This window comes from Arvicola amphibius, chromosome 10 (genome assembly GCF_903992535.2).
Source record: "Arvicola amphibius chromosome 10, mArvAmp1.2, whole genome shotgun sequence".
Lineage (NCBI taxonomy): Eukaryota > Metazoa > Chordata > Mammalia > Rodentia > Cricetidae > Arvicola > Arvicola amphibius.
The window spans coordinates 100932892-100947527 of record NC_052056.1 but is presented as its reverse complement, the minus strand read 5'-3'; the positions used below and the strand labels follow the sequence as shown (position 1 = coordinate 100947527).

Sequence of the window (14636 nt, the reverse complement as noted above, 5' to 3'; positions counted from 1 at the left end):
AGGAGGAGGAGGGGGCAGGAGAAGCTCCTGGAACTGGAGGGCCTGCTAGCCTGGCTTATGCAATGGCAAAGAAATTCTGTCTCAAACAAGGTGGAAAGGTGAGGGCAGACACCTGAAGGTTGTTCTCTAACTTGCCCACATGTGTCCTGTGGCCAATGCATGCCTGTGCCTCTACATATGAACACACATCACATGATGAACAAGAGCTGAGATTGTCCTGTCTCCATACAAATGCACAAACACACACACACGAAGTCACACCCAGGAACATGTACACAGAAGAGAGAAATGGAATTTCTCACCTGACTGAGGGTCAGATGTCTGCTAGGGCCACGGAGGTAGCCATGATGTGGAGGTTTGAATGAGATTGGCTCCCATACTTGAATGCTTTGTCCCTGGATGGTAGAACTCTGTGGGAAGGATTAGGAGGTGTGGCCTTGCTGGAGGAGGTGTGTCACTGGGGTCAGGCTTTGCGGTTTCAAGAACCCACAGCATTTCCCAGTTAGCTCTTTGTCTTGTCGCTGTTTCAAGGCGTGAGCTCTCAGCTGCTGCTCCAACACCACTCCTGCTTATCAGCTGCTGTGCTCCCTGTGTGGTCAGGCACTCACCCCCTGAACTGGGAGCCGCAAAGTAAATGCCTTTTTGTTTTTCATAAGTTTCCTTTGTCATGGTGTCTCCTCACAGCAAAAGACCGAGTAACAAGACACACAGACCACCTGCAGACACATCCTGGCCCAGCTGTGGGCCTGTGCCATGAGACAGGGGGACACGGGCTAGCTCCTCCCTTGCCATCTGTGAACCATCTCCATATCCTTGGAGCTCAGAAGACAGACACCTGCAGGGCTCTCCCTGGACTGGACACCCAGGAACCCCCAGAGGAAGCAGAGTCCCCGGTCATTTCCCTTTCACCTCTGAAGCAGCTGGGGGTGGAGTCTCTCACTCCAGGAGCAGGGGGTGTGTGTGTCCAGGCCATCTGTTGGGCTGTCTGCCCTCCACAGTCACTCACTCAGGGACCACTCACACCCTTGGGTACATATCTTTAATATATAATTTTTATTTCTGGTTATAGAAACAAACGCTAAGAGGAGAATACAGAGCTTCCCCACCCACATACAACAATTGAATAGATAAAAGAACAGTTCAAATGGATGAAAAAGGAAGTAGAAATTTTCCACTGTTATAGCTTTAAAACATTAATGTCTAATAATAGTTAGAAATCACATTCAGGTGTCAAACTTTCTTTTTTTAAAGGATGGTTCTGTTATAAAAAAATACTGTATCCCATTTGAAATGAACGCCCAGGTGGTGCTGCTTGGGATGTGGGTTCGCAGGTCTTTCTGATCCCAACCATTACCCCTGCCTCCTGAGTGAGACCTTCACCCACTGAGGTGGGGCACATCCCATCTCTGAAACTAGGATTCCCAGCACATAGGATACCACTGCTTTTAAAGCACTATGTGTTAAACATATCATGGAAACACTTTAGACAGCCACTATAAAACAAAACAAAACCACACATGCGCGCACGCATACACACACACACACACACACACACACTCCCTGAACACCCTCCCCCCCAATTACTTTTACAGAATTATCATTCAGTTAAGAAAAAGAACGACCTCACTATTGGCTTTAGCCCCTCCCTCACACGTGCACAGCTGCTGTTCCCCTCTCCAGGACACAGCAGAATTCAAGGGGAGACCTGGAAGACAGTTTGGGTCTCTCCTTCCTGCCCCCACCACCTTTGCCCAGCCCAGGAATCAAGCTAAGGTATCAGGGATCCCAGATGCCCCCAGAAAGGATGTTATGAAGGGAAGATGGGAGAGGGGCCAAAATGAAAATGTTAGATTATTTTTTTTTAATTCCCAACTTTACCAATTAAAAATAAAAGTTCTAGACCAGCCAATTCAGACTCAAGAAGCCAGGGTGTCATTTGGATACATACAGGACAGAGAACATGAATACTTAGTGGATCATGGGGCTCACTCTAGCAGGATCAGCACAGCCCTAGGGACAGTGCTGAGGTTCCTGCCAGCGGCAAGTGCTCCAAATGCAGGGGCATGGACCAGGCCTGGCCACTGGCCACCCTCCAGCCTCTCCTCGGCTTCTGCGACCCAGGTTCCTCCACACTGCCCCTTCACCTTGTGAGTAGTCAAAGGAGCAAGGATTCAGAGGTAAAGCAGCAAGCTCTTTCAATCCTTCAACTCTCATGAGGTGGGGGTTGGGACAAGTGAGAGGGTGACCCTGGGGGTCCTAGGAAGCCTGTGTTTGGTGGTTGAGCCCAAGAACAGAAACACACACACCACTTTTCATGGTGAGCAAAGCTCTCCGAGTGAAGTTTCCTCCTGGAGAGAGAGATCTCCATGCTCTCTTTACCATGGCCTGCACTAGCTGTGAGGGTTAAGACGGAGGTGAGGCAGCCCTCAGCTTCCAGTCCTGCCAGCTCACCTCCGCCTAGCTTCTGCCATGCTGCCCTCTGGGTGGACACTTCCTCTCCCCAAGAAGTTCAGAGGACCCTCTGTCCCGCCTCACGCCCGGGTGGTGCCTCTGGACAAGGCATGTAGTTGTTCTGTGGGACAGTCCTGCCACGGTGTTTTGCCCTGACCACCTGGAGGGTAGTTCTAGACTGTTCCCTGCAGCAGCGGAGCTAAAGCCTGCCAGAAGGAAGCTCAGAGCAGCAAACAGAGGAGTGGAGGGACAGACGGAGCGGCAGCCAGGACCACTCCAGTTGCTTTTGTTTATTTTTTAAACACATGTAGAGGGCGGTGGTGGCGCATGCCTTTAATCCCAGCACTCGGGAGGCAGAGGCAGGCGGATCTCTGTGAGTTCGAGCCCAACCTGGTTTACAAGAGCTAGTTCTAGGACAGGCTCCAAAGCCACAGAGAAACCCTGTCTCAAAAAACCACACACACAAAAAAGTAGAAAACTATTTTCCCTAAACAAAGTCAGTGAAATGTAAAATGGGTCTGTGTTTTATTTTGAAGGAAATGCCTGAGGTTGGTTCACAGAACTCCATTTGCCAAGCAGCTGTGACTTCGGGGGTAGTGATGGGGAGGGCAGGGAGAGGGAAGTAGTAACCCGAAGATGACAGTCCCTTGGACAATCCCAAATTGTTCAAACCACAGGCCGTGGGAAGAGGGTGTTAGTGCTAGTCTGTGGGCATCTAGGCCACACCTGCTGTGTCACCAATGCAGCAGCCTTTGGTACAGAAAAAACAAAAAACAAGGAGCACTAGGCCATGGTGGCACTTCATAAAGCACTTCAGGAAGCTGAGACGAGGATTACAAGTTCAAGGCCGGCCTGGGCAGCTTCATGAGACCCTGTCTCAAGTTTAAAAAATCAAAAGGGCTTTGAGCTGGCTCAGTGGTAGAACAGCCCTTGCCTAGCATGTGCAAGGCCCTGAGTTTACTCTCCAGCACCGAAACAAAACAAAAACCCAGAACTCAACAAGCAGGCGATGCAAGAGCCACCCTGAATTCAAGGCCTGGAGCAGGGGACTCACAAGATGAAAGGGGACATTCAGTCAGGAGCAGGACTGAAGTGGCAGGTGGAAATTAGGAGGCCTTGGCCTTGTCGGTTCCCAGCTCTCACCTGCCTTCTCCAAGTCAAAGTGCGTGTTGGAGGCCCTGCTCTGGAGGGAAGCTGGGGTCAGCAGCAGCCATCTTTGGAACAACTTGACTTATCCTTTGTAATATTGCTTCTAAGCAGAGGTATTTGGAGAGACTGGAAGTGAGGTGCTAGCGACAACTGCCCTGTCACCCTGAGCCAAAACAAGAGGCTACCCTGTCGTCATTGTGGTGACTTTACCACTAGTGATCAGGACGTGATGCTCCCACACAGGGATCTTTCCCCAGAATAGAGACTCACTCACTTTCTCACTTACTCTAGAGCAAGCACTGAGCTATTCAGATGGACAGGAAGGGGCTTCGTCAGCAAAGGGGGGAGGGGCGCACCCCAGAGTGGGCAACATCACGTGGTGCAATGTGGAATCGGAGGGTTTTGAGGAAAAGCGGGAAATTCCGTCCCACCACCACTTCTCCATGGGAAAGGTTTCTTCCTTGCATTTAACTAAGTTTTTGATCAAAACTTCCCAAAGGGGAAGACACTGACCCCATCACTTGGCTGTGCCCATTTCCAGCTCTCCCAGATTATTGTGAAAGGGCTTTTCCCTTTAAGGGGAAAGATGGGTGACACCTATTACTTCAGATCCTGGCAAGCCTGGTGTGGGACAGGAGGCGGAGGTGGGAGATCTCTAGATTATAAGGATGTAGAAAGCAGGGGAAGGGTTCGTGGGCTTCCTCATTGACACCGAGTCTGAGTCGGATACCCCGCCTTGCACAAAGGCAATGCTCCAGGAGCTGTTGACAGACATGTTTATCATGCCCTGGATGCCAAGCTAAGGTAGGGGAGGAGACAGAAAAGGCAAGAAGAAGGGAGGGAGAGAGAGGAATAGAAGGGGGAAGATAAGGGGCGGGAGAACGGGAAAGAGAAAGAGGAGGAAGGAGGAGAGACGGGCAGGGTAGAGGAACAGAGAGCGAGCAGGCAGCCAAGCTTTCAGGCAGGGGAGAGGAACAGAGAGAGCAAGCAGGCAGGCAAGCTCTCAGGCAGGGTCTCTTCGCTTCCAGTCACCATGGTGACATCCTATGCTTGTAGCATTCTGTGAGTCCCAGATACGAGGCAGAAGACAGAGTGGACATGCGGACAGCCAGGCACCTGATCTGCCAGGGAACACTCACCAAAACAAGGCAAGCTCGCTAAAGCTGTGCCAGAGACAGGAGCCACTGTGGGCCCTGAGGAACAGGTCACCAGGCTTCACATCTGTGCCCAAACTGTTCTTCAACCCCGGAGCTTGGTGGGGCCCTCCAGGGTTGCCAGCCATGTTCTATACAGTGGACAATCATGGCCCTAACCCAGGCTCTTGCTTCCCAGAGCTCACGGGAGCAAGTTCCAGCTGGCTGTGGATTCCCGCTCTGAGCACTGGCTATTCTGGGTTAATGGCAGTGGGCAAAAGCTCGCACAAGCCGGGTGCTACCTGGTAGATAATCAAATCCACTTCCAGAGCAATGACATCAGGCTAGCCTCCTCCTTTCTAGCTCAGGCTGCCCAAGCAGGGGCATAGGACCCTCTGCCTTAAGGTCATGTAGGACACTGGGATAGTGTGTGCTCCACTCTCTCCCTCCACATCCTTCCACACCTGTGTTAATGGTGAGAGGATCCTCTGAGGATGGAGACCATGATGTTCAGCAGCCAGGAGAGCAAACTGGACAGGGCCATTCTGAGACCTGATGACAGATGTGACAGATGGTGACCCACATTCCATGCAGGGGCTGCACACAGTGCCTGCCATGACAATCCACAAATAATCTTAATCTACCTTACAGAGTGACCATGCACACACAGCCTTGGAGTAAACGGTAATAGAGGGGAAGATTGGCAGGTGGCAATAACGTCCCTTGCGGTCTCAGCTCATTCCCGCTTCCCTAGCCACATGCTCATACCAGGCACACAGAGAGAACAAGTTCATGCCAGGCACAGAGAGATGTAGGATAGAAGCCCCTTGCTACTCCAAGGGGCAGCTCCACCTGGAAAACCCACCCCCAGTCACTACCACCCCAGCCCCACCTCTCGGAAACCTCCCAGGCAACAGACAGGCCTACAAAACATAGCTCACTTCCAGCTTGAAGTTTAGTACTACAGAAATGACTGGGGAGCTTGGAAGATAGCTCAAGAGGGCCAGGCAGGCGCTCTGTACTGGTCCTTGGTGTGTGTCGGGGACTGGTAGCTTCAATAGTGGCAGCCATAGGGTGGAGTCCCAACGCATCCAACCTGATCACCTGCTCTCCATAGCCTCCAGGTCACTGACTGGCATCCCTTCCAGCAAAGGCAGCTTGTACGGCTGTGGCCCCTCCTTCCTTGGGGTTGCCTGCTCTTTGCTCACGGGGCTCTCTCTGCTCTTCTGACCGGGCCCGGGCAGAGGAAGAGGCTAGCAGGAGGTCTGATGCCAAGGGCAGGCCGACTTTTCTGGGGCTCTCTGTCCAAGTTGTCGCTGTTGCTTATGGCCCACCATCCAGGAGGACCAGCACCGAGCTCCTGGCTGCCTTGAAGTCCCGCCATGCAGCTGCTGCTACTGCTTCCGCAGAACCATCTTTCATCCCCAGATGGAGTGAGACATTCAATGGCTCCTACTCCTGTGACTCGCTGTGTTGAAAGTGCTGCTGGTAGCTTGTGTAGGCATGCAAAGGGACCTCTGGGGATCCCAGTCCTCGGCTGACCCCATACTTTGGTTCTTGCCACACTGTAATCAAACTTGGCACCAACTGCTGTCCGGAGAGGTAGTTTCCTTCCCAGTGGATAACAGCCAGAACAGCCAGGGACACCCAGCTTCAGGTAGAAGAGAGGGTTCTATTTGCAAACTGGACACGTCTTGGGGTGCTCAGGAAACTGGAATGTGTGAGGGGAAGGCAGTGTGAGCAGACCGTTGCACAGAGCCTCCAGCTGCCAGAAACAGGATGCATCCCCCGCTGTCTTCCACTGGCACAGACCAATATCCTCCCTGCTGAGCAAGGGGCTGACTGATGTCCCCTGAAGCCGCCCAGGTTTTCCTGGATATCCATTGTAGCTTGCAGCTCTGGGCTAAGCCAGTACTGTGGGAACGGATGCCATGGGCACTGGCCCTGGGCTGATTTTCCACCCAAAGTACTTTGTAACATCAATGTGGGAGCCGCTGATCCTTCTTGGAGTTATCGGGGAGAGCGGCGTGTTCACCAAGGGATGGTGTGGGTGAGTGCCTGCAGCTACTCAACTGGCTACCAAAGGGAACCCCAAAGACATGTGAACCCTCTGTGTGCCTCAGGTTTGAGATGAGCCCAAATTCCATGTTTAACTGTAAGAAATATTTTAGGGTCCAAAGCCAAAGCAGACCTCTTGACCACAATTAATGCCGCAACCTATGTCACTTTTGGGGTGAGGACTGCATCCCAGTCTGTGGCTGGGATGTTCTCACTACCGTTCTCTGTTCTCTGGTCTATTCCCGCTCAGTTACAAACAGGAAATCTGTGGGTCCCAAGGAGAGCAGCCTGGGTTTACACTGTACTTCTGTCCAGTCCTGGGGCTCATTCTTCTTGAGGGTGCTGGCTGGAATCGGTTCCTGAGGAGCTGGGCTAGACCTTCTCCCACAAGAACTGGGGAGAGGCGATGGCATGAGGGAGGAGTAAATAAACACACAGAATCCCCAGATTCATACAATCAAGTTGTCTGAACGTGTTTATGTGTTTTGTTTCAAACCATGGGAGGACAGGAGATAAAAAGGAAATTGTCCAGGTGTGGTGGCCACCCTCATGGCACACGCGCTGCAGGCAGCTGTGAGCTTCTCTACTCCGTCCTCGAGTGCAGCAGCTGGCCACCTGGGCACCTGTGGCCTGAGTCCCACTCCAACTTCCTGCAGGTGGCTTCACTCGCCGGTCCCTGGGCCCTGGGGGCCAGTGGCTGCCATTGCTGTGGGCTGTGTGGTAGCTGTCCCACTGGGCTCCTCTACCCGGGACCTCTTGATCTCAGGCTCCCCGCTGGAAGAGGCAGACGTGGTGGTGGAGGCTGCTGGGGTTGATGTGGCATTAGTGGCCACCGAGACAGCTGCTGATGGCTCCTCAGACCCTACCTCACATACCCGGGTGATGACCACTGGCGTGGATGAACTTGCCTGGGCTGCCAGGAGCTGCAGGGGGCTGGTGAGGGCTGGTAGCAGGAAGAAGAGGTTACTTAAGGGTTACCACTAACTGGTTACAGCCACAGTGCTGTCTCTCACATGCTGCTTCTCTCACCCTGAGGACACCCCTCCCTCCCTGTCTTGCCCTCTATGACGCCTAATTTTGATTATCACCTCAGTGGGATTCAGAAGTGCCACAGACTCGAATCTCTGGGCATGTCTGTGAGGGAGTTTCTAGATTGGGGTGACTCCATCCTATCTGGGCTCCCAGACTAAATAAAGTAGAAAGCGAGTCAGGGGGCGGCTTCCTCTCCCCTTGGCTGCCTGACTGTGCCATGCCTTCCCAGCCAAGATGGGCTATACCTTCAAAGGGAGGCAAAAGAAACCCTTCCATCCTGAAGGTGCTTTACAATAGCACAAAAACCTAAACACCAGACTCTGGCACACAGAGGCCCAGCACGTGGGGGCTGCCCGACCTCCTCCTTTGACATCCCGTCACCCTAGGTGACATCTGGTTTCCTTGCTATGTGCTCTTGGATGGGAAAATCAAGTGCCTGCCTGAGCTGCACTGCCCGTGGGCAGGTCCCTGGCGCCTAGGGTTCGGGCTGAGGGCAGGCTGGGGCCTCACCATAAGCGTTGCCAGTTAAGTTATTCGTGGGCACAGCATGCTTTCCGTTCTGAGTGACAGCCCGGACTGGAAGATGGTGCTGCCCGATAGTCACTGGTGTAGCTGGCTGTAGGATGGTGACTGTGTGTCCAGGGACTCCGGGGGCCATCTGGCTGGCGACCGTCTGGATAACTCGGCTGGCTGCAGGGATTGTGGCAAATGCTATGGTGGGTTTCTCTTCCAAACCTGTGGGGCAGGCAGCCAGTGAGAACCACACATGGTCCCAGCCACTGAGTTCCACCAAGGCCTCAGCATGAGGTTGGCTGAGGGGCTGGGGAATGGGGTGCCACTGGGAGAAAGGGCTTCCCAAGCCTTTCCTTGGAGATATGTTTAAATTACCAGGGCTTTAAAACATGCTGGGTGTAGTGGTAGGAGGAGCAAGAGTTCAAAGTTATCCTTGGTTACATAGAGGTCAGTATTGGGCTTCACAAGACTGTCTCAAACACCAAAAACAAAATAAAAATAAATTATATATCTATATATTTATATATAGATATCTATATATCTATATATATCTTCAACTGTAACCAATACAAATTTAATCTGTGAGGCAAAATGTAGTATTTGGATTGAAACAGATTGCTTTTAGGGCTGTGACCTTCTCTTTCACCAGAATGTCATCTCTAAGACTCTAATTATTACTTTGTCGTTGCTAGTGACTAGGGAGAGAATCTAAGGCCATGGGCATGCTGGGTCTCTGCCAACGAGCTACATCCCCAGTCCCACTGCCACCAACCCCTCTTTCATTTTTTTTTTTTTTAAAAGACAAAGTCTAGTTAGGTTACCCAGGCTGGCCTAGGGCTTGCTATGCCATACAAGCAGGCCTCCACCTCCTCAGTAGCTGGAAGACAGGTCTCTGCCACCAGGTTGAGCCTGTTTCCATAACGACGACCATAAAATACAAAGTTAACATTGAAACTAAGTCCCCAGTGGGAATAACGACTAAAAAATAATGCTTTCTAGAAAGTTCTGGGGCTGCCTTTCACAGACTGGGTATACTGCCAACATATACCCCATATGCCCCCTAGAACCATGTTTCTTTTTGAAGCAGGCAGGGGTGCACGCCTGTAATCTCAGCAGTGCTGGGCAAGGTGACATTGAGTCTGAGGCCAGCCCAGCAAGGATACAGACTACAACACTGGCAAAATAATCAATAAATAGGGGCTGAGATGGCCCAGGAGTTAAGCGTACCCACAAAGTGGCTCACAACCATCAACTCCAGTTTGAGGGTATCTGACGCCCTCTTCTGGCCTCCTCAGGCACTGCACACATTGGTATAGACACTGCAGACAAAACACCCATCCACACAAGATAATAATGAAAGCAGAGCTTTTAAACAGACAAACAAATAAATAAGGGCTGTTAACCTGAATGTCACCTTGAATGGAAACAAAAGTCAAGCAAACAGCATTGTGCCAAACAAGGAAGAAGTAAGTACGCAGCGACAATCCACACTGCCTTAGAAAGACCTGCTTCCCTTTACTCACTGCCCCGCTGAGTGGGCTCTGAGCCTGCAGCCAGACTCACACTGCCCAACAGTGTGCGGCCACATTACCTCTCGTCTCATTGCCCAGGTCCAACACGGCTGTGCCTGCTGTGTCGTGGGAGCCTCCAGCTGAGCCCTGGCTAGCGAGGATGTACCCGTTGGCTGAGTTGGCGGAGGTGGTTACCACCCTCACCATGGTGACGGTGGGGGCCTGCTGCACCACATGGATGGCGTGGCCTGAGGGCTGCTGTGAGGTCACTATGGAAGCTGGCATGTAGGCGACAGGCTTGGCCACTAAGTTGGAAGGTCGGGGAGGGACAGCCATAATCACCGGCTGGGCACTGACAGGGGAGCCTGTGGGATGACACAGGGGACAGTGATTTGCGTGGGTGCCGTCCAGTCTGTCACATCCAGGAAGAGGATGAACCTATGTCTTACCTGGGGCACTCTGGGAATAGCGATACTCTGGAACAGAGGCTAACTTTGATCCTAAGTCGGGATCATGTGGAATGGGGGAGCCCTCCCGAGATAGGCACTCTGGGGTCTGCAGGCCACTGGAACGAGGGGACATCAGTCCAGGGTGGGTGGGCGAAGCTGGAGCACTCCTGGAATGAAGAGAAGGGTACACCAGGGTGGTGCATCAGAATAAAAGCAAAACAAAAACGAATGGCCCCACCCCCACACCTCTGTTAAACAATTCCTAAGATACATCCCATGTCCATCCCTACATCTAACTCAATGATTCCTGGAATACAGCCCACTCCCACCCCCACCCAACAATTCCTCACACGTCTTTGCCCCCTACTTCCTGGAATCCACCCAACCTCATGTCTCTGCCCCACACTTCCAGGGGCTTCTCTCTTATGTCCCTAAGGTTTTCCCAGATCTAATGTTCCCTGTTGACAAAGACCTAGCATTGCCATTTCCATTCAATGGGGCACTGGGTGGGTAGGTGCTCCATTAAACAGGGCTGGAGGGTGGAGAATGGATTGCCTCCTAGCAACTGTACGTCCTGTAGCACACACTGCCTAAAAGGTCCTGTCACCCTCCAGGAACAGCTCAGCCTATATCAAAAGAAAAAGCTTGTATCCAGGTATGACAATGCAGGCCTGTCATCCTTGCTACTTGGAAGGCAGAGGCAGGAGAATCTTAAGCTCAAGGCCTGCCTGGGCTACAGAGTGAGTTCAAGGCCAGCCCTGACAATTTAGCAAGATCCTGACTCAAAATGAAAAGTGAAACAAACAGGGCTGGGGTGTGGCTCAGTGGTAGAGCCCCTGCCTAGAATGCCCAGTGAGGGGCTGGGGTGTGGCTCAGTGGTAGAGTCTCTGCCTAGAATCCCCCAATGAGGGGCTGGGGTGTGGCTCAGTGGTAGAGCCCCTGCCTAGAATCCCCCAGTGAGGGGCTGGGGTGTGGCTCAGTGGTAGAGCCCCTGCCTAGAATCCCCCAGTGAGGGGCTGGGGTGTGGCTCAGTGGTAGAGCCCCTGCCTAGAATCCCCCAGTGAGGGGCTGGGGTGTGGCTCAGTGGTAGAGCCCCTGCCTAGAATCCCCCAGTGAGGGGCTGGGGTGTGGCTCAGTGGTAGAGCCCCGGCTAGCAGGATGAGGGCCTTGGTTGAATTCCCAGTACTACTGTTATTGGATGAGCACATGACTGTGGTATCTAAGAACTACGAGAGACCAGTGCTGATGCAGGCATTCCTATCCCTGAGAAACCCTTCCTGGCTCACTGTGACACTGACACAGAAGTCCTAGGCTCTGCTTTCCTACAGATGCAGGGACTCCTGCCACTTGCTCGTCACCTGACCTATGCTGAGAGTGACCACAGGCAGACTCCACAGTTATCCATACAAGTACAGGTCCCTATGAACCCCACATGGCCAAAAAGCTGTCCAAATGGCATTTACCCATCAGGCAAATGCAACGCCCAATGGAGCCGTTGATGGCGGAGAGTCCATCCATCCATCCGTCCTACCCGACAGCAGACAAGCTGTACTCCCAGTATAGCTCCATTCATGGCAGACAGAGGGATCTCAAGGTCCCCAAATCAACAGGACCCCCCAACCTTTGAACTGGTTATGGTGGCACAACCTCCTGCACACACTGCACAAGCAGGCAGTAACCGCCTCACTAACTGTTCCAACCAGCACAGTGGTCTAAGAACTGGGCATACAGAGTGCATGCCTGAAAGCCCAGCAGGGCTATCATGAATTCAAGGCCAATCTGCCCACAAAGCGAGAGACCTTGTCTTGAAACTAAAAAGCAGAAAGATAGAAGCTTAATGGTCTTTAAGAACCAAGAAAACAGACCAAGTTCTCATCAAGTGCTAGGCCCCTCCCACTGCTGTGACGTAGGAAATCTAGCTTACCGTGAGGACAGTGGTCCGAAGGGGGTGCGGAAGCAGGAGACGCCTCTCTGTCTCCGCTTTCGGAATGCTTGTTCCACGAGTTTGGCTTCAGAGGCAGGGTCTATTCGCCAAAAGGAGCCCTTCCCAGGCTCCTCCTGGGATCGAGGGACTTTGATAAAGTAACGGTTAAGAGAGAGGTTGTGTCGGATAGAGTTCTGTAGGAGACAGAGAGAGACACCTGTGGGTCACAGCCATCAGAGGACAGACCTTACAACAGATGCAGCAGGAACTGATGACAGGCATGTGGCTGCAGGTGACCACCCATCCTGGGGAACAGAACAGGTAGGGCACAGGGTAGCTCCTCCTATGCAATCCGCACAGTAAAATGCACCCGTTCTTTCGGAAGAAACACACAAGTGTGCAGGATCTCGTCGGGCATGGAGAACAGATGAGGCTGACTGGGCTCAAAGCACATCTGGATCTCTGGGTGTGCGAGCTTACATCTGTCTTCTCAGTACGTGGAAAGAATGCTGAGGCAGGAGGATCATGAGTTCAAGGTTAGCCTGGGCTACACATTGAACTCTTGACTCAGTTGACTCAGAGAAGTTCCTTGTGGGACAGGGATTGTGGTTCAGTTGATGCAGTTTGCCCCATGCAGGAAGCCCTGGACTCTGTCCTCACAGCACCATGTAAACCGATGTGGTGGTGCACGCGTAAACCTCAGGAAGTAGAGGCAGAAGGAGCAGAAGTTCAAGGTCATTGCTGACTATAAAAAAGTTCAGAGCCAGCCTGGGCTACCTGAGACCTTGCCTCAAAAGAAAAGAAGCAACAACAGCAACAACAAAAGATTCTTCTGGATAAACTAGCTAATGGAAAATGCTAATTACAGAGAAGAGAATAACATGGCGTAATCTGTGCCCATTGCATTAATGAAGAGGTCTCACAGCCTCCAAGAAAGATGAAATGCACCAGACTCATGCATGTGGACGGCTGCACTAAGTAATGGGGGCGGTGGGCTGCTAGTCACATGGTGTCATAACGCTCAGGAAGTACAGAGGCCATCAGTACACAGGTGTGGGACTGGCTCAAGGCTGATCCCAGCACTCAGGAGGCTGAGGCAGGAGGACTGCCGTGTTTTCAAGCCTCCTGGGCTACAACATGAGACACTGTCTCAAAACAATTTTTAAAAAGTTGTAACCAGGCATGAAGGAAAAGTAGCAAAACCAGATCATTTTAGGGCTGGGACGTGGCTCAATGGTGTGAATGCTTAGCACGCATGAAGCCCTGAGTTTCATTCCTAGCACTGAACAAACGTGGCATGGTGGTACAGGACCGCAATCCCCAAACTTTAGGAACAGGTCATCCTTGGCTGCATAAGAAGCTTGAGGCAACCAGGGCTACCCGAGACCTTTTCACAGACACCAAAGAGCAGCGGCTCTATATGGCTCTGACACAGCACAGAGGCACCATGGTACTGAGTGTCACCTGGGAAAACACCAGGCGTCTCTTCATTGTTTGTTCATGTGAAGCACTGAGTTTGTATCTGAGTCTCCACACACAGCCCAGGCCCCCAGGGCCTCACCTGCCAGCCCTTATCGGCAGTCCTGTAGTAGGGGTAATGTTTGGTGATGTGGGCGTAGATGCCACTTAGTGTTAGCTGCCTGTCCTGTGCCGAGGAGATGGCTTGCACGATCAGCTGTGCATAGGAGTACGGAGGCTTCGACTCGTCCTGGAGGGAGGGAGACAGGAGACAGGATTACAGAGGGAAATGGGATAGAATCTCTCCCAGCCAGGCCACCCACTCCTGATGCTGTCTGCATTGAGTCACACCCCGGAGCCCGCCTCATCCATCAGCGTGCTCGCGTTAAACTCGGAACATGGTGGGCTGCACCCGTTCCCAGCAATTGGAAGGCTGAGGCAGAAGAATTGCCTCAATTCTGAGGTTAGCCTGGATTATGGCTGAGATCTTGTCTCAAAACCCTAAACAATGACAACAAGAAAAACTCAGAACAGTGCCTTTGGCCAAGTGTGAGTTTTAGGCCAGCCTCAGCTACATGAGTCTCTCAAAAAACAGAAAAGAAAAAGCAAAACAAAGAGGGCCTAGGGAACTGGCTGAGTGCACAAAGTGCTCCCCATGCAACCATGAAGATCCAAGTTCGGATGCCCAGTACCTATGCAAAATGCCAGACATGGTATCACACGTGTAATCCCAGTGACTCCCTGACGGCCCACCCTAGACTAAAGGGTGAGTGCCATACTCCGTGAAAACAATGTGGAGAAGGGCCGAGAAAGACACACGTGGGCCAGCACAGCTGCACGCCTATGTGTGTGCAGACAGACCCGGGAGAAACGGAACAGAAAAGAAACGCCAAGCCCCACCTCACAGGAGGAAAAACAGGTTTTGAATCAAAACCCTGAAGCTCTTATTCCCCAGCAC

The 14636-nt window shown here is 52.2% G+C and overlaps 1 protein-coding gene across 1 annotated transcript in view; it reads right to left on the bottom strand.

Moving 5' to 3' along the window:
• Positions 1–1034: 1034 nt before the first annotated feature.
• The window catches only part of Foxk1 (forkhead box K1), a 70226-nt gene continuing 56624 nt past the window's right edge, over positions 1035–14636 (bottom strand). Inside the window, exons 4-9 of the mRNA XM_038345682.2 lie at positions 13782–13928; positions 12221–12414; positions 10297–10463; positions 9928–10212; positions 8334–8558; positions 1035–7734 (exon numbers count right to left, since the gene is read on the bottom strand). Of these exons, the coding sequence (XP_038201610.1) occupies positions 7454–7734; positions 8334–8558; positions 9928–10212; positions 10297–10463; positions 12221–12414; positions 13782–13928 (1299 nt within the window). The 3' untranslated portion in view covers positions 1035–7453. The remainder of the gene's footprint in view (positions 7735–8333; positions 8559–9927; positions 10213–10296; positions 10464–12220; positions 12415–13781; positions 13929–14636) is intronic.